Source organism: Mercenaria mercenaria, chromosome 19 (genome assembly GCF_021730395.1).
Source record: "Mercenaria mercenaria strain notata chromosome 19, MADL_Memer_1, whole genome shotgun sequence".
Taxonomy (NCBI): domain Eukaryota; kingdom Metazoa; phylum Mollusca; class Bivalvia; order Venerida; family Veneridae; genus Mercenaria; species Mercenaria mercenaria.
The window spans coordinates 16,857,863-16,885,670 of record NC_069379.1 but is presented as its reverse complement, the minus strand read 5'-3'; the positions used below and the strand labels follow the sequence as shown (position 1 = coordinate 16,885,670).

The 27,808-nt window shown below is 35.6% G+C and overlaps 1 protein-coding gene across 4 annotated transcripts; it reads right to left on the bottom strand.

Annotated features, from left to right (window-relative positions):
* Positions 1-517: 517 nt before the first annotated feature.
* LOC123542167 (calpain-5-like) lies at positions 518-26,293 on the bottom strand. 4 transcript variants are annotated; one of them, XM_045327853.2, is made up of 14 exons: positions 26,125-26,293; positions 16,773-16,972; positions 15,109-15,240; positions 13,853-14,064; positions 12,398-12,587; positions 11,658-11,848; positions 10,960-11,037; positions 10,291-10,471; positions 9,108-9,230; positions 8,567-8,763; positions 6,832-6,852; positions 4,641-4,759; positions 3,735-3,874; positions 518-2,951 (listed from the first exon to the last, which is right to left on the bottom strand). In XM_045327853.2, the coding sequence occupies exons 2-14, from the start codon at positions 16,923-16,925 to the stop codon at positions 2,769-2,771; spliced, it is 1,920 nt and encodes a 639-aa protein (XP_045183788.2). In that variant the 5' UTR covers positions 16,926-16,972; positions 26,125-26,293; the 3' UTR covers positions 518-2,768. The 4 variants fall into 4 exon arrangements, with proteins under 4 accessions (XP_045183788.2, XP_053387336.1, XP_045183790.2 ...); XM_053531361.1 differs by lacking the exon at positions 26,125-26,293 and adding an exon at positions 24,622-24,639; XM_045327855.2 differs by lacking the exon at positions 26,125-26,293 and adding an exon at positions 17,474-17,614.
* Positions 26,294-27,808: the final 1,515 nt, after the last annotated feature.

Genomic DNA, 27,808 nt, shown 5'->3' with positions numbered 1-27,808 from the left:
CAAAGGATATTCTTACATACATTATTTACCACAAATGGTGTGGCTTTAAGAAACTTTTTTATCCTGTGGCAGTTTCAGTCTTAAACTTAAAGTTTACGACAAATGTATTTTTACAATTGTTACAAGCAAAGGCAAGTGACACAGAAAGAACAAGATTATTAATTTATGTCACAACCTTAATCAAAATAAAAACAAAAATTGACAGATATCGGAGCTTTGTCAGATGACGTTTTCTTGAACGCCGGTCACGCGTTTCTAGTGATTCAACCGTTATTGAAAAAGTTGTTTACATTCAGGGATGTAGATCCCGATTCGTAAAAGTTGATTTTTATGAGAAATACAGAATTTTACATTTCAGATAATAAAGTTAAAGAAAGCGGATCGCGCAATCTTTTGGACACAATGACGTCATTTCCGTTTACGGTCCGGAATATTTCCTTTTTTGGAAGTCATACAATTTACCCAGCTGGAAGGCTTGAATTGAAGACAATAAAGGGGTGTATAAAATAAACACATATTTATTAAAAACTTTATTTCCGTAGATTTGAGTGAAAATAAACTGAAACACAGAACAGTGACATAGTAAACACACAAAAAATACATACAGTTTCAAGGACATAAAAAATATTTATTTTCCTGAATGAGTTTATGCGATAACAAAAATATTTTATTTTGTACAAAAATGGTAAACAAAATCAAGTATAATTGATGGCATTTATATATTTTCTGACATTCATCTGTTGTCAGTTAAAAAGTACCATACACAGACACGTCTTTAGGCAAAATTGATGTATTCAGTTAAATAAATATGCTTTAATGTTATTTCACAATACTTTTTTTTTTGAGTGCATTTAAAAATGTTTTACTATTGATAAGATCATAATATATTCATTTGTAAAAAAATATCAGTCTTATTTCCTAGAATAATACTAAATTTGAAAGACTTTCAAAAAAACGGATCTTTTTAACATTAACTGAAGAATATGACGTTTTAAGGCACGACTCATGTGTGTCTTAACCATGAATGAGACGCATGTATACTCCAAAAAATATACAATGAATACACTTATTCTGCTCAATCCAATTTATAATTCAGCACTTAATTATCGATATTGTTTTTCCTGTAAAAAAGAATGCGACCCAATTCCAGCGTCACAGTGCCTTGATTAAAAGAGCATGTATGTCTATTTTGGGATATTGAATATAGTGCAACCTCAAAAAGAGCAAGCATACTTCCTTATAAACGTATAAAATGCATAAGAAAAATAGCATCTGTAAAACAGACATATTTAAATCTTCTCTGTAATGTTTGCTTAAGATGTTGTACATTAAACAGATAAAAATATCTATAAAAACATAAAACTTACAGAAATACATAAATCGAATAAAGGCACTCTTTAACTAGTACATGCACTTGGACGGAATAAATGAAATATTGTTAATGTACTAAATAAATTCATGTAACTGTGAATTCTCTCGGTAAAATGAGTACACACGTAATTGAATGTGAATTCTCTCATCGGTTGCACATCTTCTATTTAAGAAATAATTCATAGCAAAAGAGTGTTTTAACACTAATAAATTTCATGCACGATTGGCGGTTATACATCGGGCGTAATAATTTCACGAGGGCACAGCGTGAGTGAAATTATTTGTACGACGTATTACCGTCGCGGACACACTTGTAACAAATCAATAATACAAAAAATAAAAATAACAATAATTTAAGAAGTAAAAACTTTTTATCACAGTAAACAGACATACAGTTAAACCTGTATAATAGACCACCTGTGGTCAAAAACCACTTGTCTGATACGACATTTCTTTTTCTTTGTGACTGACACAGATGAAGTTTATTTTGACCAGTGAATTGACAGATTCTGGCTATACCGTAACTGTTGGTCATTATACACAGGGTTGACTGTATGTAATCTAATCACAGATAAACATAAAGCCAGTTAACATTATATCATAAACATAATTTAAAAAAACCCCACTTTATACATTAAAATAACTGCTACTTTTTGTGCATTAACCTTTTTTTTTTAAAATGGACTGGTCCTTCATTCAATTTGGACAGTACCATTCATTATTCGAAGGAGTGTTCATTGAAAACAGCACAGACTAAGATCGATTTTCACGGACGTGCAGGCTGATCTTGGTTTGTACTTGCCGCAAAGGCAGGATCACTTGAGCAAACAGGCTAATGGTTAAGAATTTTTGAGTAACAACCTGTTTAAACAAAATCTATTTTCATTAAAGATCAGCCTGTCAGCGTCATACAATCAGACTGGGTACATCTTCACATAACAAATGTTGAATGGAAAACAGCCATAACTCGTATCAAATTAAGGTGTTGCGACAGTTTTCCTTTCAGCACTTGCTATATAGGTTAAAAAAATCACAGCCGGCTATAATACAAAAATAATGATTTTAAAGGTCTTTACTACTTTTTTTCTAAAAAAAATAGCGCGACAGTATTTCGGAGCTGTCAATGCTTTTGGCTATACCGAGACGGTGTCTCCTGACAAACAAAATGTTGTCTTTCTTTGTTGTATCAGACTTTACTCAGTAAAGGACACTTTTCTACATTATTGTCTATAATCCGTGAGGCAGGGGATACGTCATCGGCTTCTTATCAAATATGTTTAGTTCTTTTGACTACACCAGCTCTAGAATCCTTTTGTGTTACGTCATCAGTTTCTTATTAAATATTCTTTTTTTTTAAATATATTTTTTGACTACACGAGCTCTCGAATCCTTTCGTTTTATAGACAGGCTAAATCGTTACTAGATTTTATGAAAATATGCAGATTGCCTGGCTGTATAGCGTCTTTTTCCTTCTTTCTTCCAAACAGATCACATTTCTTCTTCTCCCCTTCTTCGTTTCCAGGCTCCAGGATCCTCGCCTCTGCCATAAAGTCATCTATGATAGTGTTATTATTCCAAATCTGAATAAGAAAGTTTTCTTTCTTATAGTTCATAACTATTACATATGTTCGAAAAATATACTCTATATATGGTAAGTTTTTTCAACTTCATGTAGTTTATCCCATGCGTTTCTGGCATACCAGACAGGATTTTCCCATGTTTTTGCCGGTGCTAAAAACTCGTCTTACATCCCGGGGCGTATAATGACTCACGTGTTGCAGTTTATGAATGAATGCGAAAATGCATACGCTACTATAAAGAAATGGTGCGAAAATGAGAAGTTTTCATTTTTCTTCATTTCTTCTATTACTGAAGAATACGGCATGCAAGAAAAAGAATCTATCACTAGTTGTAGTCGTAGATAGAAATATTTGGCTTGACGGTAACTGTTTTGCTGTAACTCGGCAGAGCCTCGTTACCGCCTAAATAATTACCCGCGAGCCAGATATATCTATCCGCACCTACAACTATAGTGAGGTATTTTTAGATTCTGCTAAAGCACGACTTGCACGTATTGCGTATATACTTGTAGCACGGTTGACAAACGGACTAACATTCATCCAACCGTCATACTAGCCAAACTTGTTTTTAGCAGCTATGAAAGAATTAAAGCCCTGCTCCGCGGCTGTTCAAATTCTATTGTGTGTATGCAACCCATGATTACAATAGGTAACAGTTAACGGCCACGCGCCACGCTTTATTTCATAGTTCATAGTCAGGATTTTCATGCTTTTTCAGTGGAAATTTAAGGTTTTAAAGGTAGGACTGGAGCAGGTCTTTAAGTAAGTGAGGTGAAAACTTACTTCAACAGTGATAGGTTCTGTATCAGGTTTCTTTCTGTAAAAAGTCGCTTTAATGTTCCACTGTGGACTGTTTGTTTTTACCAGTTTCTCAGAGATAACCTTCTCTCCCTCACAAAAAATCTTTATGTACGGATCAATCGCTGAAAAAAATTAAGTTAGATGAATACGGCACTTCATACTGAAGATTGCAAGAATGATCCTTTTTGCATTTAATATTAAAAATAGCATATGTGATCCCTTTGTTTGCATTTCATAATCATTTAAGTATTTAATATATGAGCCGCGCTATGAGAAAACTAACATAGTGGCCTTGCGGCCAACATGGATCCAGACCAGCCTGCGCATCCGCGAAGTCTGGTCAGCACCCATGCTGTTCGCTTTCAAAGCCTATTTTAATTAGAGAACCCATTAGCGAACAGCATGGATCCTGACCAGACTGCGCGGATGCGCAAGCTGGTCTGGATTCAAGCTGGTCGCAAAGTCACTATGTTGGGTTTTTTTTTATGGTGCGGCTCATATAAGTAGTGTAACTGATTTAAGCACTGAAAATGTCTAATGTAATCTTTTTTTTCCATTTCGTATTTAAGATAATAAGACTGGTCTTTTTATTACTATTTTGGCCATAAGATATCATAACGTTCGTTGAATTTTACGAATATCAAAGCGTCGCTTTGACAAGAGCTAAGGACATGAGGTTTGTTGCTCGTTTCATCATCCAGAACTGAGTTTGCCATTGACTGGTTGTGCTCTGTGTGCTAATGGTTCTTTTTAGAGATCTGATTGCTCCTACCAGAATCAGCACGTCGTGAAATATAGTCCAGAATGAGACCATTATATAACTATATGTCTTTGTTGTTCTCTTTTATTGAACTTAAAGTAGATATACAAAAAAAGTAAGTATCTTACTTTTGACTTTGGAATCTGGCGGGATTTCTAGCCCAGAGGCGCCCTCTACAGTGATTGTGCTTACTTGTAACGGGGGCTTACCGCAGCATGACGCTTTAGGGCATTCCTCAGTTAGCTCCCTTAAATAAAGAAAAGTGTTTTATACTACTGCCACGAGTGAAAATTCAAACTGATTTTCTTTTTCATTAATTTTTTTTTTGTAAGAGGTTAATATAATGTTTAATGACGGAACAGCTGCTCTTTTAAAAATGGAATTACTCACAGATTATTGTATCGCTATCATTTATATTTTATCTTTAACAGGTATCTGCATATTTCAAAGAGCAAGATCAAGGCTTTCTTGTTCACTTTTCTTCTGTAACCTTTTTGCGCAAACGAAACTTTGATTTTGTATCTTTTGGATACTTATGAATGTATTAGTTATATATTACTTATCTATGTGTAGTTACTTGAAAATCCATCTAAAGATGGTTTCAGACTTATGCCTTCGGAAAGGAATTACTAACGGACAGACGGATATGCATTCGTGACTCCAATAAAGCCTCATATCGTTTGCATTTTGGGTAATAAAACCTTACGAACCAAAAATAAAAATGAACAAAATTTGTATTGTATTAAACAATACTTTAAGTTCAAATAATGAGACCTGAAAATTGTAGGCTGAAATTTAAAGGGAAGCATTACCAGATGAAGAAGCTGACAAAAAGGCATTTTTATCTTAGACCGACGAATCACCAAAAGTACTGAAACAACATGCATTATTATCTAAATGTGTATGTTAACATAACGTAATAAATTGAGAAAGGATAAGGTTCACTTAAGCCTTAAAGGGCCTATACTATCTGAGAGAAAAACACACATTTAACTGTGATAAAAGAAGTAATGATACAATGTTTGCTGGCAGAATGTTTATCTTTCAACCTAAATTCGGAAAATGCTTTTTTTAAAAAGCATGGCACTAAATATTGCTGAAATCACAGATGCATAAGAAATTAGAGAGTTTTTTGACATGTCAGGCTATAGGGAAATGATTTTAGAGGTCGGTAAAGCCAAGGACCTCAAAATATTTTGTACAAAGTTCCAGTTTCTTTCAGAATACTGGTAAACATTTGGTTGTGGCTGATCATGACAGCTGCGCCAATATTGAACTTTCCAGTTTTGTTTCAAAATTTGGTTACAAACTGACGGTTTCTCAGGTAATGTTTAAAGCGTTTTTCTTTATGTCAATGTTTTTTTTTAACTCAATAATGAATAAATTGTTAAGTAATGCATACCGTTTTATAAAACAGTACAGTTCTTGATGACAGGAGTTTTAGATTTTTTATCCATTTTAAAACGTATTTTTTAAGCCAATTTGGGTAATAGTGAATCTCCTCCTTTAAATCAACTTATAAAATTAACTAAGCTACAGTTTACAAGGTATAGAAGCTATTACTTCTGAAATTGTTTAAAGGAAGTACATCAACCTGTAATAATGGTTTTTGAGATCTGAAAATATTGAGTTATTAAAAATAATAACGATATAATAAACTAAGATGAAATCATAAGAACTAAAATGCCCTAGACTTCTGAAAAAAAAAAGAAATGTGAAGCAAAGTAAAACATCGAGAAAGTTATAATAATAAATACAATTACACGTGTGCTTTTCCTTTAGTTAACAATACATATTTGCAACAGGATAAGACAGATGCTTAGGATCTAATATCTTTTCCCGAAAAGTAGGGAAATATTTTATTTCCGAAGCCATGCACAACGAAAAGGGAAGAAAGGTACCATAGATACTAAATAAAAGTTGAGATTCTGATTTCCTCTGTTCCAAGCGAAAAGTACCTGAAGCGAAGTCACTGTTTTTTTCTTGTTTTTACTTTTTTTATTCTTTCTTTTTTATAGATGTACATCAACAATATGAAACATTATGATAGGTAGAATATGCAAAACCGACAACTGCATTCTCGATTAAGGTGATTCTGCACGTTCAGAACAATATCTTTTCTACAAATTGAATTAGATTTCCATTAAACCATCGTTTTCCTAAACTTCAGAACATACTAAGAACATTTACAAGTAAACAAAAAAAAAACGCTTGATTTTTTTGGCTTGATTAAACTGAAATAAAGCATTATGACGTCATAGATAACGTCAAACTGCGTCACTTAAGGTACTTTTTCGAATGATAGCACGATTGTCTTACCAAGCACTAGATGATATACCGCTGTAAAGATTAGTAAACAGTTAGTAAAATGAGCACAATCATGTTATTTTTGTTAAAATGAGACAGAATATAAAACTAAAGCATTATTCATGTATAAATAAGGTATTAGTCTCAACATTATACATTATCAAGGTAGCTAACTCATCAAAAATCTTCGGCAAATATCGTGTTCATCCGCCGGCATCACATGTAAAACTAGAGCTGCTTTTGAGAAAAGGGCATGTCTCCCACAACTGCCTAATCATCTGAATAGTAGTATAAGAACGGATTGAGAAATGTTCGAGCGTAAACCCTACTCCCTATATAATTATTCTTTATTCCTAATCAGACTTTCAGTGCTCTGATTATCAAAAACAACCCAATCAGACTTTCAGTGCTCTGATTATCAAAAACAACCCAATCAGACTTTCAGTGCTTTGATACAACCCAATCAGACTTTCAGTGCTCTGATACAACCCAGTCACACTTTCTGTGCTTTGATTATCAAAAACAATGTTTGAAGGGCCATAATTCCGAAGTGCCTGGGCCGATTTGGCTAGTTTTTGAACTATGCCGAGGACATATTGGCAAACACATTTTGTTCAAGTTTTGTGTAAAACGGATGAGAAATGTCCGACTTAGAGTGCGGACAAGATTAGTGACAGACGAACGGACGGACGGACACACAGGCAGACAGGAGTAAATCAATATGTCCCCTACTACACAGTGGCGTGGGAGACATAATCAGTCCTATTTATCTTGAACAAAGTCAAACATCGCTCTTCAAACCTTAGGCAGAAATGATTTTTCGAATCAAACTTTAATAGTCTGTAAGTACAAGTATGTTAAGTGATGCATATAAGATGATGGGTTTAAAGACTTAGTCAAAATCTGATGCTCCATCGACAATAACCAATGAATCACAAAAAACAATATTAACGTTTTTCACTTCTTTTGAAACCTCATATACCCAATAGCAATTCAGCAAACATGCAATTTCCGTGCAACTTACTTCCGTAGGCCTTGATAAACCCTAAAGGATGCAATGAATATACAAAAAAATTATCTGTTTCAACATATAACATCGATAATTCCACACATAAAAGCACGTAGAACTGTTGTTAGTGCTAGGAAAATATCAGTAAATATTGTAGACTGGGTGTATTTGCACAGGCTTTAAACAATTTCATTGTCAGTAACCTTATTCGCGGTGTTAAGAAACCGCGAAACGTGGAGTTTGTATTTAATGTCCTGATGTGGATTACTATTAACGAATGTTTGAAGCCGCGATAGTATTATTCGTGAATGTTAGTAAAAATAAAACAATTGTACTATTCACAAATGTTTAAATTCGCGATAGCATTATTCGTAAATGTTAGTTAAAATAAAACAATCGCGAACATAACTCAATCTACTATGAATGAAGAACTTTGCAACTACTGTAAAAGCAGAAATTTTCGCGAGCATTTAAATTTCGCTATATTCGCGAGACCCTGTATATCGCGAAAATTAATCCTCGCGTAAATATTCAACATTAGTATAATTCAAATAAACCTGGCAAACATACTCCAGATTTAAAATTCGCGAAATTTCGACCCAGCGAAAATATGTGCTTTTGCAGTATATTCTGTGATGAAGTAGGGAAGACTATCGTGAAATACTTATCAAATCTATATTAGTTTAATTATTGGATGAATATCGCGATTTTACACTAACTTTACCGAGAGTAGCGTACCTGCTAGAAGCCGGACTTGATGTGTACAACCGTAACATGAATTTGCCAGTGTCTCCGGCGTCTTTTGTTGTCGGGAAGAGTACATAGCGACCTTTCTTCAATTCTATAGACCCAAATACACTTCTTGACTTGGCGTAGTCGGACTTAAACATGAGGTCGCCATTTATGTGTACCCTGTATCTCCGATTTTCTTCTACCTATAACATGTGTGAGGAGAAAATTCAGAAAAGGTATACTAAATCAAAAGATAGCAGTATTTCTAATCGGTTAAGAAAAAAAGAAACTTTCAATCCAAAGTAGGTATGATTTTTAAAAATATTTTTTCTAACAGATGCCACAGAACATCCCCAACTTTGAGTGTAAAACATACAAGAATCGCAACTCTTGTCGGTATTGACTTTTTGCCTTGTGCGCCGTTGTAGTTGTTTCCCTTCACACTAAAATATCGATAATGTCTTTGACCTGTTTTCAATAGTGTAAGTTATGTGAAACTGAGTAATTTTCATGAATAAGATCAGTGATTCGAACAACTGGGGGTTACCTTCATGAGTTGGAATCCTATCGTATTAAGCTGAATGCCGAGTTGTTGTCGAGAAGTATTGATGTCGTGTTGTTCCAGTGAAACCATTATTTTGTCTTTAGTAGCGCCTATGTCGAACACGTACTGAAAAGAAATATATGCCATACAAATTATCAAATTAGTTGAAACCCATAGCTCGAACTCGTTTATCTCAAAATTTCGGCTATCCTGAAAACATTTTTAGGTCCCGTTATAAACATACGTGTATAAAATACTATTTGAGCCATGCCATGAGAAAACCAACATAGTGGGTTTGCGACCAGCATGGATCCAGACCAGCCTGCGCATCCGCGCAGTCTGGCCAGGATCCATGCTATTCGCTTTCAAAACCTATAGCAATTAGAGAAGGCATGAACGAACAGCATGGATCCTGACCAGACTGCGCGGATGCGCAGGCTGGTCTGGATCCATGCTGGTCGCAAACCCATTATGTTGTTTTTCTCATGGCACGGCTCAATTTAAGTCGAATATCGGTTATCTCGAAGTAAAATGCTCAATCCCTTGGAGTCGCCAAGTTTCGATTGAACATTTTATGCATTTTCATTTGATGAAAAACTGTTTTGAGTATTATAGTTTCAGAAAAAAAATGTGAAAATATCACTAATATATACGTCACAGGGTGAGAAATGTGTGCAACTAGACCGTGGCTCGAAGCCGGGGGCTCGGAATACCGCATCGATGCTCTACCGACTGAGCTACCCGGCACTTTACTGCGACATAATTGATAGTTTGAGCCGTGCCATGAGAAAACCAACATAAGTGGGTTTGCGACCAGCAAGGATCCAGACCAGTCTGCGCATCCACGCAGTCTGGTCAGGATCCACCCTGTTCGCTTTCAAAGCCTATTGGAATTAGAGAAACTGTTATCGAACAGCATGGATCCTGACCAGACTGCGCGGATGCGCAGGCTGGTCTGGATCCATGCTGGTCGCAAACCCACTATGTTGGTTTTCTCATGGCACGGCTCATTTCTTCTTTTTTTCCATAGCATAAAGAAGGTTATAGGATGTTTCTCTTACTTACCATTGGAGATTTCTTATATTGTTGTTAAGCAATGCGAGTTTGAAAATAAATATTAATTATTTCAAAATGATGCACCTTATTTCGACCTCTAAATAAAGTATAATAATGGACTTTCAGGTACCTGTGGATTACTAAGGAATGTTCTCGAATTCCAGTCACTTCCGCCATTTCTTCCCGCCACGTGCCAATCTCCGTGAAAGACACTCTCGTGCCAAGTTTTCTTCAGTGATATGATTGAAGTATTGACAAAATGGCAGATATCAACGTTTGTAAAGTTACTGACAAAGTCGACAAGGCTCATCCTGAAAATGAATCGAGTTGAACAAAACATGCTTGAACTCGAACCAAGAAAAATAACTATAGCAGACTACATTTAAGTCTGTCTTGATGGGTAATGCAAAGTTTGACAAATATTTTTAACCGAAATAGATTTAAAAACTTTGACTGAGCGGAGTTTCTTAGCAAAGGAATTTTGTAATATATTGACTACAGACATTTCATTAAAAAAGTTTGAATAAACAGTCGCCAGATCTGAAGTTTTCGTACAAAGAAAACTTGATATATGAAATCAATGAAAATTTTGCGAAAAATTGTTACTATAGATATCCATGACACAACATCACCACCCTCCAAAAAAAACAAAACAACAACAACACAATAAAATAACAAAAAAAAAACACAAAAAAAACAAAAAAACAAAAAACACCTAAAGTAAAATCAACTGGGTGTTGCTATTGACCGATAGCATATAGAATTTGTATCACTTTTGGTGTTTAATATTTCAACTTACCAGAATTCACCTTCACTTTCAAACTTTATTCCCATTTTATCCCATTCGTGTCTAGTTAGAGCATTCCATTCCGGAGCGCTACAACAACAACAGAAATTTTAAGTGAGTTACAGGTATATACTACTTACACTACATGGCACTGACACCTAAATCTAAACGTTTAGTAGGAAAAAGTTACACTCATACTGAAGAATTAGGCAAAAATCGATTCCATTATCTTTCCTTGTTTATTGAGACCAACGCTATACATTGTTGTCTCCCTTCGACCGTCTAGCTAAATATCGATCACTATCGGATATTTTTAGCGAGTGTTGCAGATCGTTTTGGTTCGGCTATCAAGTTTGTCATAAATTTATCAGTGGATGACAACTTTTACAACTTTACAGATTTCAATAAAGGTTGTTGCTAAAATTCTATCCTGGTCAATGGGTTCCAAAAACGATGCGAGTTACAGATTTACTTAGCACAGAAATGTGCTGTAAACGAATTATTCTAAGGAAATGCCCTAATATGTAACGTCAAAGTTCGAAGTTACGCGGCTACGAATTCTGAAAAAGATCTTTCGTTGTTCAATCCCAGCTAAAACATCCAGCGCATATTAAATTATACTGATACGAACGTCTTTTCGGACTTATGGTCACGGTAATCAGAATTACATTTTTAGGTCTTGTATTCTGGTCATGTTTAAGACCACTCACCCATCTGCCCATGGTCCTGACCATTCCTTAGTGCCCCAGGGGTTACCAAGTCGTATCATGAACATTTTTTCATGTCCAATTTTACTCTGCAATTTTTTAGGAACACTTATATCCATAAGTTTGGTTATATTGTATCCGTGACCCATGATTAGTCCCTGGGCTGTTTCCTTGTCTATATCCTCTAGCGCACACTGAAAATGGGAAACAGTCGCAATATATAACTGGTACCTTATTATTTACATTTTTAAGTCAATGCATGTAATTCAGTTCCTAAAAGCTTCATTCTAATTCACTTTCAGACAGAAATTTCTCTCTAGTGCGACAAAAATGGTGTATTCCTTTTACATTGCATGCTGAAAATATTTTAGTAACAAACACACACAACCATAACGTTTGTTTGTTTGTTTAAATGCTTACATATAAAGAGATGTCAGAACTGTCATTCTTATTTTCGAATGTAATTTTGCTGTACTAAGTAAGTGGTGGCAAAAACATAATAGCCAGAATGCACATATTTAGAATACATTGTATAGCCAATGGCATGTTACGCATTAGTAACCAAAATTTACAGTTCAATGTAAAAAGTACGAAACTACGGTTACGTCAATATTGCAGTTTCAATGTAAAAAGTACGAAACTACGGCTAACGTCAATATTACAATTTCAATGTAAAAAGTACGAAACTACGGCTTACGTCAATATTGCAGTTTCAATGTAAAAAATACGAAACTACGGCTTACGTCAATATTGCAGTTAATAAGAGCTCTATTGTCTAGCGCATCTTTCAATTTGGTAAAGAAGTCGAGCTGTGCGTTAAGGTCATTAAGGCCCAGATTTGCCAGCACAAGTTTCTCGGCTACACCGCCAGTGAAGTCAACAAGAGCGTCCGCCGTGCGACCATTAACGAGTGTTTCATAATCGCCGTATAATCTGTAATGACAAAATATGTCGTTGATGCACTGTGATCAAGTAAAATCTATTTACAATTAAAAATGCACTTGGTAACTATGTAGTAATTATGTCGTTATATAACTGCAACGTATAATAGTTAATAATATATAACTGTTATTTCTGAGCGGGGAGGAGGATAAAAGGCGTAACATTTAAAACGCTTATTTCTGTTGAACATGCACAAATTAAAAGTTTTAAGGTTTCACGCATTCAAAACTTGTCATTAGGGGATTGCAGATTTTGTAACCATGGTAACGCTCTCTAAAATTATGCCTCGTCAAACATCATCACTGATTACAATATGCAGCAAACAGTGTTGAATACAGTGCAATTTCATACACCTTAATGCCATCATTATCAGGGTTACTAGTAAAATGTACCAACAATCAGCTCAGCCAACGACCGTTTGAACAGATCGGAGTATTTTCGTTAGAGCAAATTGCCCTTAATATAGTACGTGAGGTGAGCTAGAAGGAATTCACAAGGCTTCTGATTGGTTGAAAAACTATAGGGTATTTCGCGAGGTATACTTATCATGTAAAGTGATCTCCCATTGGTGTAAATTATCTTGTGTGTGTTTGAAAATCTTGTAATATAAATTAAAACACTAATCCATAATTACTTGCTAGAATTATATGCCACGTGCATGCTTTTATCAATAGTGCATTTTCATGAAAAACAAATCACTACCAGAGTTCGAAGAGAAAAAAAATGTCCTAAAGGTCAAAACGTATATTTCTTGCAGTTTTTCAATCGTTCTCAGATAGCATCCCGAGCAACTGGCATCAAAAGTTTAAATGTTAGGAAAGGTCCGTTACCGGAAACATGACAATGTGGGCCTATGGAAATTGAGTCAGTTCCCGCTGACCGACTTACGAATTAAATCTCATTTATCAATACAGATGCTTTCTTAACTCCTTACTTAATGAGCGTCTGCGCTCATGTACAGAAACCGGGAAAACGACAGTTTCGAATCTGTTACGTATTATTTCTTTGGCTCAGCACACAATTAGTTAAGTTTCCGAACCCCAAAATTGAAGAGAGAGAGGTTCTTCAAAAAAAAAAAATCTGAATGAAAGAACACGTGTAAACTTCGTCCGCCACCTTAAATGTTATAGATTCTATAAGTCGCTGGTTGTTCCAATGACACAATAAAAAATTGACCTGGAGCTTCAACTTCATACATAAATCTCGAGTTCCTAAACTGAAGTCGTCTATAAATTACAACATGCGATTTAACTTACTTGGCATATGCTTTTTCTAACAATGCGCTCCAGAATTCGTTTCTTGTGTTAGAGTGACAAAATACCAATTTGTCATTTTTCGTCGGCAAACGATCGTCAACGACGACTTCAACCCACTCGCCATACCTCCAGAAGTTGAATTTAAACACACCGGCATAGGTTGGTTTCTCGGCCTTCTCGTTCCATTCCTGGTTCTTGAGATCAGGTAATACCTAGGGAAGATGAAGTTGTGTAGTCATTACCAAACTGATGTTGCCCATTGCAGAGTTGGAGCGGTCTTCTGCGCATGCCCGGAAGTGATTATCAATTGGATCGCACGGCAAAAATACGCAAATTATTGCATGTTCGCACGCATTTAGTGTACTAGTATAATAAGTATGATATACTGACCAAAGGTTAGGGTTAGTATCACCATGGTTACAATATATAAACATTTAAAGTACTTTAAATTAAGTTCAAATTGCTTGAATCCGGTATATACAGGAGTTTGTAATTTATACCGGCGCTCCAAGTCTGCATTGAGTCATAGTCCTACCAAGCAGGGCAGAAAACCACGCATTTAGGTTATGCATTACCATAGTGCTTTTGATATGTACAGACTGATCGTCTCTATGTGATAAAATGAAACATGCAAAACCTTTTGTTCCGTTCTTGACAAATGAGCCGTGCCATGAGAAAACCAACATAGTGGGTATGCGACCAGCATGGATCCAGACCAGCCTGCGCATCCGCGCAGTCTGGTCAGGCTCCATACTGTTCGCTAACAGTTTCTCCAATTCCAATAGGCTTTAAAAGCGAACAGCATGGAGCCTGACCGGACTGCGCGGATGCGCAGGCTGGTCTGGATCCATGCTGGTCACACACCCACTATGTTGGTTTTCTCATGGCACGGCTCAAATTACAGTATATATTGAAAAAAGTGTATTCTAAAATAAAAGGGTCATGATGGTCTTGCGTTTATCATTAAAATGGCGGCCATAAACTGCAATCAAGCATGGCCATTGGAAAAACAATGTAACGGAAGTCAATTCAAGAGTGCTTCTGTCCAACCTTATGAAGATCCATCAGGTTGTCAGTATGGAGAGTCAACTTTTATCTACGGGCGCCAGAGCATCCGCCAATTGGAAATCCCCAGTTAATATGGCAACATGTAAATGATCTCTCTGACCATTTTGTCGAAATACGGAAAATAAATAGTTGTTTTGTATGTCAGCTGTCTGGAAAGAAGAAACATTCTGATAACTGTTTAAACTTACTGTACTGAAGAGTTTCTTCTCTTTTGTAAGACTGGCACATGCCGTGACGAACCAGGCGTTGCCAATATCCCCCTGGTGGAGATCATCAGTAGTCACGCCCTCTACAACCAACTTGGGTACTTTGCACAGTTCCTGTAAGAAAATAAGGTAATTTTATAGGTAAATAGTATATACATATTGAATGATTTGCCGGTGGATAGTAAAAACTATTATCTGTGGTCAAAAGAAGGGTCAATAGTTTTGACTATTGACCAGCAAGGTCTTTATGTTTTTTAAGTGTTTTATCAAATGACATCAAATTATACTTTTCATGTACCATCAAGATAATAGTTGATTTAAGGTAGTGGACCCGTAAAGACAATTCGGCAATTCCCGTGCGTTTAGGTAACATCGGATGCTATTTCGGCATCCTTTAGCATTCATCAACCAAAACAGTTTTTTCTCTTACTACCTCAGAATGCCGAAACTGCGTGCGGAGAATTGACAATCAAGTGGAAAATACAGACAATAACCAAACTCCTTTCTCAGTGATCTCAATGGCCTTGATATCGATGAAAGCGTAGCGGCAACGGAGATCTCGAGTAGGAGTTTGGTTTAAAGACCCACCACCACCTAGTGACCTACTTTTTCCCTCCTACATGAACTTCCTACAAATCATTCTGATTTATTTGTATTATGACGGATCAAGTGACACCCCATGTTTTAATTCCGTATTTCGGCACAAGTAGTCACATGAGGAACAGAACCCGTATTCATCAACACTCAAGAACGGTACATACTGTGAAATCATTAATATTCGTGGGGGACTAATTTTCGTGGATTTCGTGGTTCAGTCAATCCACGAAATTTAATCCCAACGAACAAGTAAAATTCCCATTCATTTTGTGTTCAAAAGTTGAAATCCACGAACTCATATCCCCACGAAATTACCGTTTTGACCAAAACCACGAAATTTCATGCCCACGAAATTAAATGATTTCACAGTATTCAATTCGCAATAAATATATTAAAAATTTACACTCACGAAATTTTGCCGAGTTGTCCATAGATTTAAAATGTACATTCATGCAAAGTTTGATTACAACCGGCGGGACTTTGTGAACAATAAAAGAGCAAAAAAAAAAAAAAAAAGAAAAGTAAGCATTTTGAAATTATCAACAATAATGAATACTAGACTCGGGCTTGAAATTGAGTTTGGAGACAACTCTCACAGAAAAAAACTTACGGTTGGCTGTAAAATCGAAATATCGAACCTGAAATTATCTTTTAATCAGAACGTCACAATTTACAAGCATCACATATGATATTAATGATGCGCAAAGCGAAAGTAAGTGGATACACATTTAAAATTTGTGGGAATGACATCATGACGTTTCAAATGCGTATTTATCAGATAAAACAGTTAAATTTGAAATGTCAATTGTAGCGTTACGTTCTTTCGTTTCCGTGTTTTGGTTCATGCCAGGGCACTACGACCACAGCTTGTTCTAAGATATTGTATCCGGCTCTCACCGATTTTCCTTCAACGGATCACACTCGGTGCTTGGGTGCCTCGGGTGATCCATGTTCTGGCAAAATCCACTCGAGCCGAAGACACCATTCCACTTCCAGCTCCCGTTGTAATAAATTTTCATGATTTTTAAAGTCACAGATAAAAAACATACCTTCGGTCTTTTCCATTCTATTTCGTTCTCTACCCTGCTGAAGAACAGCGATTTACTGTTCGCTGGGAACTCCGGGTCCTCAAATAGCTCTCCCCTTTTTAGGCAATCGCTTTTAATTGATGAGTATTTCTGGTTCTTGAAGTTGGTCGGCATCTTGAAGAGTTGAAATTGTAATGTGTGCTCATAAAATCTACATCATTCTGAAATGGAGAAGAACCGCATGTGTAACGTACGTATTATGCGAGTAATATTTAAAAAGGGATGGGGTGAGCATGTGGGGAGAGGTGGAAGGTGGGCGGGAAGGGGTATAAACGGCGTGTGTTGGGAGGGGTAGAGGGAGAGCGGGGAGGAGGATAAAAGACGTAACATCCAAAACGTAGTGACAGACTGAATTACAGTAATGCAAAATCAAATCTGATCGAAAATTATTTTTTCAACAATCTATGATTTATAGAAACATCATACAATTGTGGTACGGTAAAGGTACGACCTGTTTAGTAATCCAGCTGAGCAAAACATACAGCAGATAGCCTGTCCATTGCAACAATTTAACGTCAAACTGAGTAACATCAAACTTATAGAACGATTATCCAACAGGTTGAATGACATACCTGACAGAATATTTTCTCATACAAAAAACACTTTAATAATTAAATACGACAAAGAAATACACGAATTATATGAATAGTATAGAAATTTACCAAATACGTCATGGAACTCAATTCTTCCGAACTGAAAGGATTCTAACAACAAAATTACTCCTTTTCAAATTTACAATGGTGCAAATCAAAACCACTCTTCTATTAATATCAACACATCAAATAAGGTTGTTTGTAGATTCAATAAAATGGTGCGTTAAAGCAATACATATTTTAATAAAGAATAAGGCATTACGTATGTATAGAAATAGATAATATGAAACTATTCATGCAGAAGTATACATAAGTATTCATATCCTTTGAAAAACAGAATCAATAATTTCAATTGCAATGTCGATTTGATTGTGAAATCTGAATCCGAAGTATTAAAAAATCAAGGTTCAATATCAATGTCGATTTAAAAAAAAAATCATGCAAAAAAAAAAAATAGTCCTAAGATAAAGGTACTGGACCTGTAACGACATTCGAAATTTTCCGTAAGAATATGTACACATGCTAGTAATTCCTATAAGGCTGTTATATGAAACTGTAAATTGTGTTTGCTTATATACATGTTTAGTTACTCGTTTGTTATACTGTATGGTGTTATTGTTCTGATCACATGGTTGTAATAACCCCTGAACTAAATAAAATCTTGAAAATTTTGAAAATCTTGCTATTTTGCTACTCTTCACTGTGTCTTCAGTCATAACTCCATCGCATGCCGCAATTGTATACTTCTGAAAATACTGTCATTAATATAGTGGTCTACTACCTTAAGAAATGGACATGGCACTCGATAATTCCCGTATGATTGCGTATTCCCGTTAGGCAATTCGGCATTCTCTCAATGCGCATACAACTTTCCGAAAAAAAAAACAACATATAAAAATAAACATATACGAGTTCTTTTAATAAATTTCTTTTCGTTTCTCGAGTCATGTATATTACAACCATCGGGAAATAATAACTCAACTCAACGTACAAATGAAGTAGTCCTGTACAGTCTCGTCCTTGAAACAACTGTGTACTTTTTTTGATATTCATTTGGTCGAGAATTTGAACTTTTAAGTCCAACTAAGTCTTTTAAGATTTTACATGAGCATGTCATTTTAATCTCTATCACGTTTTAACAAAACATTGTGACAAAAAATTGACTTTCAGCCAATTTCGTAATTCCGTGTGACAGACAATGCCGAAAATTCCTCTGACAAAATTATTACTGTGAAATCATTTTATTTCGTGGGCAAGAAATTTCGTGGTTTTGGTCAAAACGGCAATTTCGTGGGGATGTAAATTCGTGGATTTCAACTTCTGACCATAAAATGACTAGGAATTTTACGTGTTCGTTGGGGTTAAATTTCGTGGATTGATTCAAGCACGAAATCCACGAAATTTAGTCCCCCACAAACATTAATGATTTCACAGTATTATTCATACATGTTTCAAAATATAGCAAAATTTAATAATTTAATGGAAGGTTAATAGATTTTTGAAAGCAAAGCTTTGAATAAAAGACAATCGTCTCATATCTTTTAGACATATGACAAACTGTTAATTCGCACTTCATATGTTGATATAAACATGATAAAAATGTATCGTACCCCCTGCCAGGGAGCGTTAATTCAGAATTAAAGCTTTTTAAGCTAATCTATATAGATAGCATTTTGATTAAAGCTAGCTTCCTTGTGTTCGCATTTTGAAGATTTTTATCAAGTTAAAACAGTGTTTGATATGAAATGTATATCGAGGTTGAAAACTGGTATGACCCATATAGAATCGTGGTTGATGTTGTAACACACTTCAAAAAGCATCTCCGGGACTTTTTTTTTTTCTTCTTTCGAAGCACAACAAGACTTATTTCCGAACATTCAAATGTCATTGAATTAATACCAAAGACGAAAATCACATCAAAATCACACTGCTGTGAGAAGGAAGTACTAGTCATACTAAAATTTTCACTTCACCAAATAAAACCTCCTCTCCCATTCTTTATATATAAAATGTCAAAAGTACATCCACCACGATATTTAAACAAAAAAGCAGCTTTAATCTACACCTCTGTGACCATGCCAAGTGAAAAATTAGTGTCCTAATACATGTCCACCGTTACGCGGACCAGACGGCTCCCATGCTGGTTCCTTTACCATTACTTAAGCCTATACAAGCAAGACTTTTGCCATTTTTGACTGAATGGCTCCGTTTTACCTGAGGTTAGATATTGTCAATTTTATAAAGAAAAAAGAACAGCTATCTAGAGTGTTGTAACCTCAAAATGTAACGTCCTGTATCAGTACTGCTAGGTACCGAGGGGCACTACGACGAAAGTGTACGTACACATAAAGCTCCCGTGTATGGGGAAGCTACAATCGGATGAAAGGTAGGTATGGAACTTTAAACAGTCTCGCAGAGCTTAAATAATTGAGCCGCACCATTGGAAAACCAACATAATGGCTTTGCGACCATGCAGCATGGATCAAGACCAGCCTGCGCATCCGCGCAGTCTGGTCAGGATCCATGCTATTCGCTAACAGTTTCTCTAATTACAATAGGCTTTGAAAGCCTATGCTGGTCGCAAAGCCACTGTTGATTTTCTCATGGCGCGACCGAAATATAATATCTTGACGATGAGTAAAGTTATGAATGGTCTAAATTACATGACATTAGCTAATCGATACTTTGATATTTTTCAAAATGATTTTTACAATAAAATTGACAATGGTCAACATCAAAGCCTATCTCCGATCTCCGCGGCACAAAGTTAACATTTGTTTAGTACAATTCATACCAATTCAAAGAGAAAATATTATGAAAGGCTGAAAATATTCATTTTATGTACCACATTGAAATCGCGGATGAAATTAAATTACTAAAACTGCCATATCAATTTGAGTGGAAAATTTGAATTCTATGTCGTTTTTTATTTCTAAGAGCTAAGTAAATATTAATTTTTGTTAGAAAAGCATGATTACATTGGTAATCAATAAAAAACACAATTTTGAAAGTTATCATGCTGAATGTACTTGCATGTTTGACCTAAAGGGACATGACTCTAGATTTAGACCTTTTTAATTAAACAAGTACCATGTAACATTGTGGAATCCTTACTAAGCTAAGATAAAAGTGTCACGGATCCATTTTCAGGAAAAAGATATTAAAAAGCAATAGCTCATACTAGGCTAAACACCACTAAATCCGTCTGTTCTTTATTTCATATGAAATACATCTACATACTAAATAAAGTTTTTTCTTTTTTCGATATTTTAAAGCATATCTTGGGAGAAAAAAGGAAATGAAAGCTACAATCCTTTTCGCTTTGTTTCAATTTTTTACGAGACAAAGTTCTGACGCCGCTATTTTAATCTAGCATGCGAGAAGAACACGTCGTTTCGAAAGAATGCAAAAAATACATACTGAAACGCAGTTAGAGTTAAAAAAAAATCATGCTTCTAAGAAAGGGCATGAATTGGGACTATTTATGTTTGAACTACCTGTGGCTAAGCCTCCGTAGGTTTACACTTTGTCTGGTAGTGACCAGCTTTCCGTTCCACCGGAAAACGCCGAAATCGCACGGAAATTATCGAAAGTTGTTACGGATCAGCTTCGTCTTCTTTCGGGTACTTTATAGTTGTTTTCTTTTTACCAAAAGGTCATAACTTTGATGTTTTGGCAAATTTTGTGTTGTTTTTTTTTTCTAAAGCCAGATAACAGTCAGTAAAATGTACATTTCATGGCTCCAAAGTTTATCATTTTTGAAACTGCTGAGAGTCTTCGTTTGGTAATTTCATTTATGTACATGAGTGTTGGATAAAACCTTTCCAAGACAAAAATGAAACCCTCCTATAAACTGTTTAGTTCTTAAATGTTCTATTTCCAAAGGTATTTCCACAGACAGCATAACCGTACAGTAAGGTTTAAAACAGTTGTAGTTTATACTAGATATAGGAAAACTTTAATTGTTAAACTATGTTGATTTCGTTAAATACATGGAATTCATGGTCGGCAGCTGCTTTGTCCGGGAGCGGTTTTGGTCGGCAGCTGTTTTGTCCGGGAGAGGTTTTATTAAGGTGCGGTTTTGTCTGGAAGCAGTTTTGTTCCTGAATCGTTTTGTTTCAGAGCGGTTTTGTCTGGGGAACGTTATGTTCGAGAGCGGTTTTGTTCGGGAACCGTTTTGTTCGATAGCGTTTTTGTCCAGGAACCGTTTTGTTCGAGCGGTTTTGTCTGGGAGCAGTTTTTTTCGGGAACGGTTTTGTCCGGCAGCGGTTTTGTCCGGGAACGATTTTGTCTGGCAGCGGTTTTGTTCGGAAACGGTTTTGTTCCAGAGAGTTTTGTTGAGAGCAGATGTTTCAGGCTCCCCATGTATAGTTTTATGACAGTTCAATGTATAACTTCATGCATACCCTTTTAATATTAATGTTCATGATTTATACCCGACCCTCAAGTCACCTTCACAAAATTAGTGTAGATATAAAATTATTTCAATGATTAGAACTCATTGATGACCGGGGAATACCGAAATAACAGACAAGAAAACGAAATTGCACAGAAAGTGCCATTTGTCATTACAGGTATTCTATACCTGAAAAAAAAACCATATTTTTATTAATTTAATGCATATAGTTTAAGTTAGATTTTAGAACTTTAGAAGTGTACTAGTATGCCACTTGTGGCTTAATGTAAACAAGCTTAAATGAACTTAAGTGATTAAATTTGATAAGGCATAGTTGAAAAGTTTGAAAATCTTGATTATCCTTGCTTCGTAGGTTAGAAAGATTTTTTTTATCTGTATTCAATACTTTATCATGTCATTGTGAAAAACATAAAACATCGCCATGACTAGCACAAGGCCCTTTATCTGCCACATTGAGGAAGTATTTAACGGTGTACAAAAACAACTGTTTAATTTCTAAAGAAAATACAATGCGATAGAGAATTCAATTTCTTTAAATATATTTGTATTGAATAAATCATTACTTTGTAGTACTGTTGTGATTTAACTTGAAATGACACGAGAATGGTTTATCACATGTATGTAAAACAAAAACAGAAACTCATTCCAGACTCCAATCTTCTTCAAAAATTCAACGCCCGACTCACATGTAATTATAATTGAAAAATACGGATGAAAAACGTAGCGTTGGAAGAGGCTCCGAGGCTGAGCGGTCAAGGTCAGTAAATTCCATTAAGTCTTCTATCAACAGCGTTGGTACTGACCTCGCTTGCTGTACGTTTTTCCCTTAACAGGTATGGAAACATACAGCTTAGGATTGTCTTATAATGACACAAGGACTCATTCTGAGGTTTGTTAGACTTCTTGTCATATCAGAGAGTCACGCGCTTCTTAAGCAGCCACCTCCATTAACCCTTTGCCTGCTAGTGATTTTGACTTTGCGACCAGTGGAGATCAAGATAAGCCTGCACATCCATACAGGCTGATCATGGTCTGCACTGTTCGCTATTCAGTTAGTATATTTTTCGTAAACACCCCTTTTCAATTGTTAATGGTATTGTCAAAAAATGAAAGATAGAAATTAAGCAGCCACCTCAATAAAGCAGTCACTGTTTTGCTCCCTTGGCTGGCTGCAGAACACGAGTTTGACTGTATCAAAGTTGATATAACTTACAAACATTTGACATAAAAGTTAACAATCTTTTTTCTATTGAAAGTATACTCCTGTTTTAGTATTGTAAAACTAATATATGAGTCGCGCCATGAGAAAATCAACATAATGGGTTTGCGACCAGCATGGATCCAGACCAGCCTGCGCATCCGCGCAGTCTGGTCAGGATCCATGCTGTTCGCTTTCAAAGCCTATTGCAATTACAGAAACTGTTAGCGAACAGCATGGATCCTGACCAGACTGCGCGGATGCGAAGGCTGGTCTGGATCCATGCTGGTCGCGAAACCACTATGTTGATTTTCTCATGGCGCGGCTCATATCATAGCACTGAAAACTATCTGTAAGTTATAAAATATTTATCAAAGCGATTAGCACAGTTTGTACATTACTGCGATAAACTGTGTTAAACGTTCATGTTGATGTTTACATTTGTAATAAAACTTTGAATCAAAGTTTGACCAAGGAATATTAAATTCATGTGAAAATATGTTACTATTTAGCCATTACAGGTTATTTCAATATTTGAAAATGTATCATTACACAAGCGATAGTTAAATGAATTTTACTATGACACCGGGCACAGGCAAAATAAATGTCAATTTTGTTTTCTGTGATGTTTACTTTGCTTTGCTACATAGGTTTAATTTCATTTTTCTCATTGTTTTTTTTTCCAACCCCATAGGGATCTGATAAAGATCATATGCTAACATAGATGAAAATGCATCACCGCGTTTTCTAAAGCATTGGTGATTAAACAAGAAGAAAGAAATAGTACATTTGATTAACTGCTCTTTTATACATATCACCGGTCAATAGTTTGAACTACAAAATGTACTCACCGGTCTATTTTTCAATACTAAACGTTTCTTGGCTTATGTCAAAACTTGAAGCTTTGTCTGCTGTCTTATAATAACATACTTAAAAAACAGGCAATAGTTTTGACTATTGACCGCTAAGCCTTTCAAAAAGTGTTTACTGTATGTTTTATGAATTTCAATGTATGATTAAAATTAAGCATTAATTCTACGTTGTATAACATTAAGAGATCAAAAATACAGTCGTAATGTCTCAACATTCAAAGTACACAGGCGTTATTTTGATTCGAGTAGTGCTGTAATCCTGTATCGGGAGGGTTTAAGTTCGTTTTACTTTCGTAATCCACTTGTAAAATTTAAAACAGTCAGTCAATAGTTGTTTTAAACTTCGATGCTGCTGAGCTGAGGTCGGAACGATCTAAAAAGACCTTAAAGAACAGAACGCTGCCACGTTACGTTGAAACGTAGAAATGAACCCATTGCTTATCATTTTTTTGCAGTCATACGCTTAGGTTGAGATGAAGCGTAACATTATGACAAAACAGTTAGTTCATTTCCCCTCCGATGATCATGGTTTAGATTCAAAATTTGATAAAAAAAAATCATTTTCGAAATGTTTGTAGCCGACAGAAAAACGTCATGACCCCCCCCCCCCCCCCCCCCCCCCCCCCCCCCACACACACACCCTCCCCTTCTCCGAAAAACTTAACGTTTAAAAAAGCAACATGTAATTATAAGGATAAAAAACTACATAAATGCAGTTCGTAGTACTCACCGTTCTAGATTAGAAAATACATTGACCTGAACCCAGATATTAACTAATCATGTTGTATTTTATCGTTAATCGATCATCAGTCAATGCGAGGAACAATTTCCATCAATAAATTGATGCTGAATAAATCATCAGTGATTGGTGATGCGCAATGTTTTGATTTACGTTTCCTTGGAGTAATGGGAATAAACAAATATGTTTTTTTTAATTATACACATGGCCAGTGCTCCGTATTTTAACTCACTGATTAATAACAATGTTATCTAAAAAACAGTTCCATACATCTCGGATAGAGTAAGTTCAAATCATGCGAAATCTCTCTACGTTGCAATATGTAGGTCGAGGACCTGTTACAACATCATTTAACCAGTTGACAAAAAAAGCTTAGTCATGTTCCCCAAAAGTGACTGACAACTTTAAGTCATGTTCCCCACAAGTGACTGACAAGTTTAAGTCATGTTCCCCACAAAAGACCAACAATTTTAAGTCATGATCGCCACAAGTGACTGGCAACTTTCAGTCATGTTCCCCATAAATGACTGACAACTTGATCTCTTTATTTTTTACCCTAATGTTCCACTGACATGGAACTAGTCGAATATTGTGTCGCAATAAAAGAAAATTGAAAAAGCTGAAAATTTACTTAAGGTGAATTTAGTCAACAAACACACAGACAAATTACAAAAGAAGCCTCATTTAGCAGTCTAGTTGGAACTATAAATATATATTAACCAAGGAACTAAATTGTATTCTAATTCCGCAAATATAGACAAATGACTTAAACAAGAGACTATACATTCTGTAATTCAATCTCTTTTATGTTACCTTACGATTATCTCGTCATGGAGATAGACTTTAAACAGCAGATACTTTATTCTAATTATGCCATTAAACGAACTGTCCTGTAAAAAATGCTTACCGACCTGTAACAAACCATTTTTAAAGTGAATAATTTTGCGTTCAATAGTCAAAACTATCAATTTTTCCTACATATCAACCTGACTTGTTGTGTTAAAGTCACCTGGATTCCGTGCTCACATTAAAAATTGTTCGCATATTGTTTAAATGTGTAATATATCTTGTTGTTTTTCATTTCGGAAATTGATAAGTTTCACCTGCACTTTCAAGACAAATATATTATTTTGAACATCTAAAAACTGAAGAAAAGAGGGAAGATAACATTATATCTGCGAAGGAAGCAAATAAAAGTCATGAACATTTAAATCAATTAGCTTTGATGATATTCAAGCAAAACTGCCTTTAATTCTCAAAATATTTAAAACAATATACTGATTTTATAGAAATTTTATGTTTCCACGATTTTTACTGATTAAGCTATCGTTATCTTACGAAATATTTCAGTTTAAACACTAAAAAAAGCATGTTTAAGTACACGCCAATAAAGTTAATCTTGAAAAGTAAACTTTAGATTACGAGTTTGTAAATAAACAAATTAATATCCTTTTCATTCTATGAATATTTGGTTTAAACATTATTGCCTTTTACCTTTGAAAATTCCAAATGCACAATTTTTTAATCCATTCACATCAATACATCCAAATATACTGAAATTTAAGTTTTCCACACACAAGCTGTTATACTTTCTAGATTATATACAGTGTACAAACAAGAATCGATATTTCTTCTATCAAAAGCTAACTCCATTTATGTTACAAGAGACGTAGTATAGTAATAGATCAGGGTTTAACATACTGCAATGAAACCGGTCTTAAGGTCGGAACATGCCTGATCATTAGCGTTACAGATACCAGGAAAGGAAGTTAAATATACCTTGCTATTTACAAAAAAATGTTCTTAATGAACCGATTGTTACTCTGACCTAAATGTCTGTTAACTCATGAATAGCAAACATTACACTATGCTTTTTCCTCAGGTGTTCTAGCATAAAATTGCTGAAATGGTCAATTGGTCAATATCAACCTTTGCTAAAAGCCATCTCCTAATAAAAGCCACTATTATACAACTGCATATAAAGGCTACTGTCATCCCTTCCGGTTTACTCTATGACGAGGAACTAATATTATTTTAATAAAGTTTTGGTCTGTTCTGTTCTGTTCTGTTCTGATAAATAGTCACGGTAAATTTACCGGTGTTGAGGCCACATGACAATAAACAAGAGGGCCATGATGACCCTGGATCGCTCACCTGAGTAAAATGAGCTAAATGTTTCAAATTACAAACTGATGCTAAAATATTAAGAAAGTCAGTAGGTCACATTCATGGTCAATGAAATTCAGTTTTACGATCGGTGTGCAAAACTGTGTATGTCGTCCAAATTTAGAGGCTGTATCTTAAAAAACCCCACAAGGAAGTAGGTCAGCAGGTCAAGGTCACAGTGAAGTGACATTATATTACTTCGGATCGTCAGGTAATTATAATGAAACAGTCTTAGAAATAGGATCCGATAATTATTTAAGTATTTTTTCCTATATAACTCATATAATAACTACATGACCCCGGGGCGGGGCCTCTTTTAACCCCAGGGGCATAATTTGCACCATTTTGGTAGAGGACTACTAGGCAATGCATCATACGAAATATCAAAAGCCTAGGTCGTGTGGTTCTAGACACATTTTTAAAGTTATTTTTCCTATATGTCTATATAATACTTGGGACCCCAAGGGCAGGGCCTCTTTTCACCCCAGGGGTACATTTTGAAAACAATTTGGTTGAGAACCATAAGACAATGCTACAAACCAAATATCAAAGGCTTAAGCCTTGTGGTTTCAGACAAGAAGATTTTTAACATTTTTTCCAATATAAGTCTATGTAAAACTTGGGACCCCCGGGACGGGGCCAAATTTGACCCTAGTGGAATAATTTGAAGAATCTTAATAGCGGACCACTAGATGATGATACAAACCAAAGATCAAAGCCCTAGGCCGTGTGGTTTTGGACAAGAAGATTTTTAAAGTTTTTCCTTCCGGTTGCCACGGCAACCCGAGTTCTGCATGGAATCCAATTCTTTGAACAATTTTGAAAGGGACCACCCAAGGATCATTCCTGTTAAGTTTGGTGTAATTCTGCCCAGTGGTTTTCAAGAAGAAGATTTTTTTTAGAAAATGTTGACGGACACACGACACATGACGGACGACGCACGACAGACATTGAGCGGTCACAAAAGCTCACCATGAGCCTCTGGATCAGGTGAGCTAAAAATGTTGACGGA

Coding starts and splice junctions, on each gene's coding strand:
- LOC123542167 (XM_045327853.2), bottom strand. CDS start 16,925: ATGCCGACCAACTTCAAGAACCAGAAATACTCATCAATTAAAAGCGAT. Junction 12,588..13,852: donor TTAGAAAAAGCATATGCCAA/GTAAGTTAAATC, acceptor TTGTCATTACAG/ATTATACGGCGATTATGAAA. Junction 6,853..8,566: donor TCAAGTCCGGCTTCTAGCAG/GTACGCTACTCT, acceptor TAATCTTTACAG/CGGTATATCATCTAGTGCTT.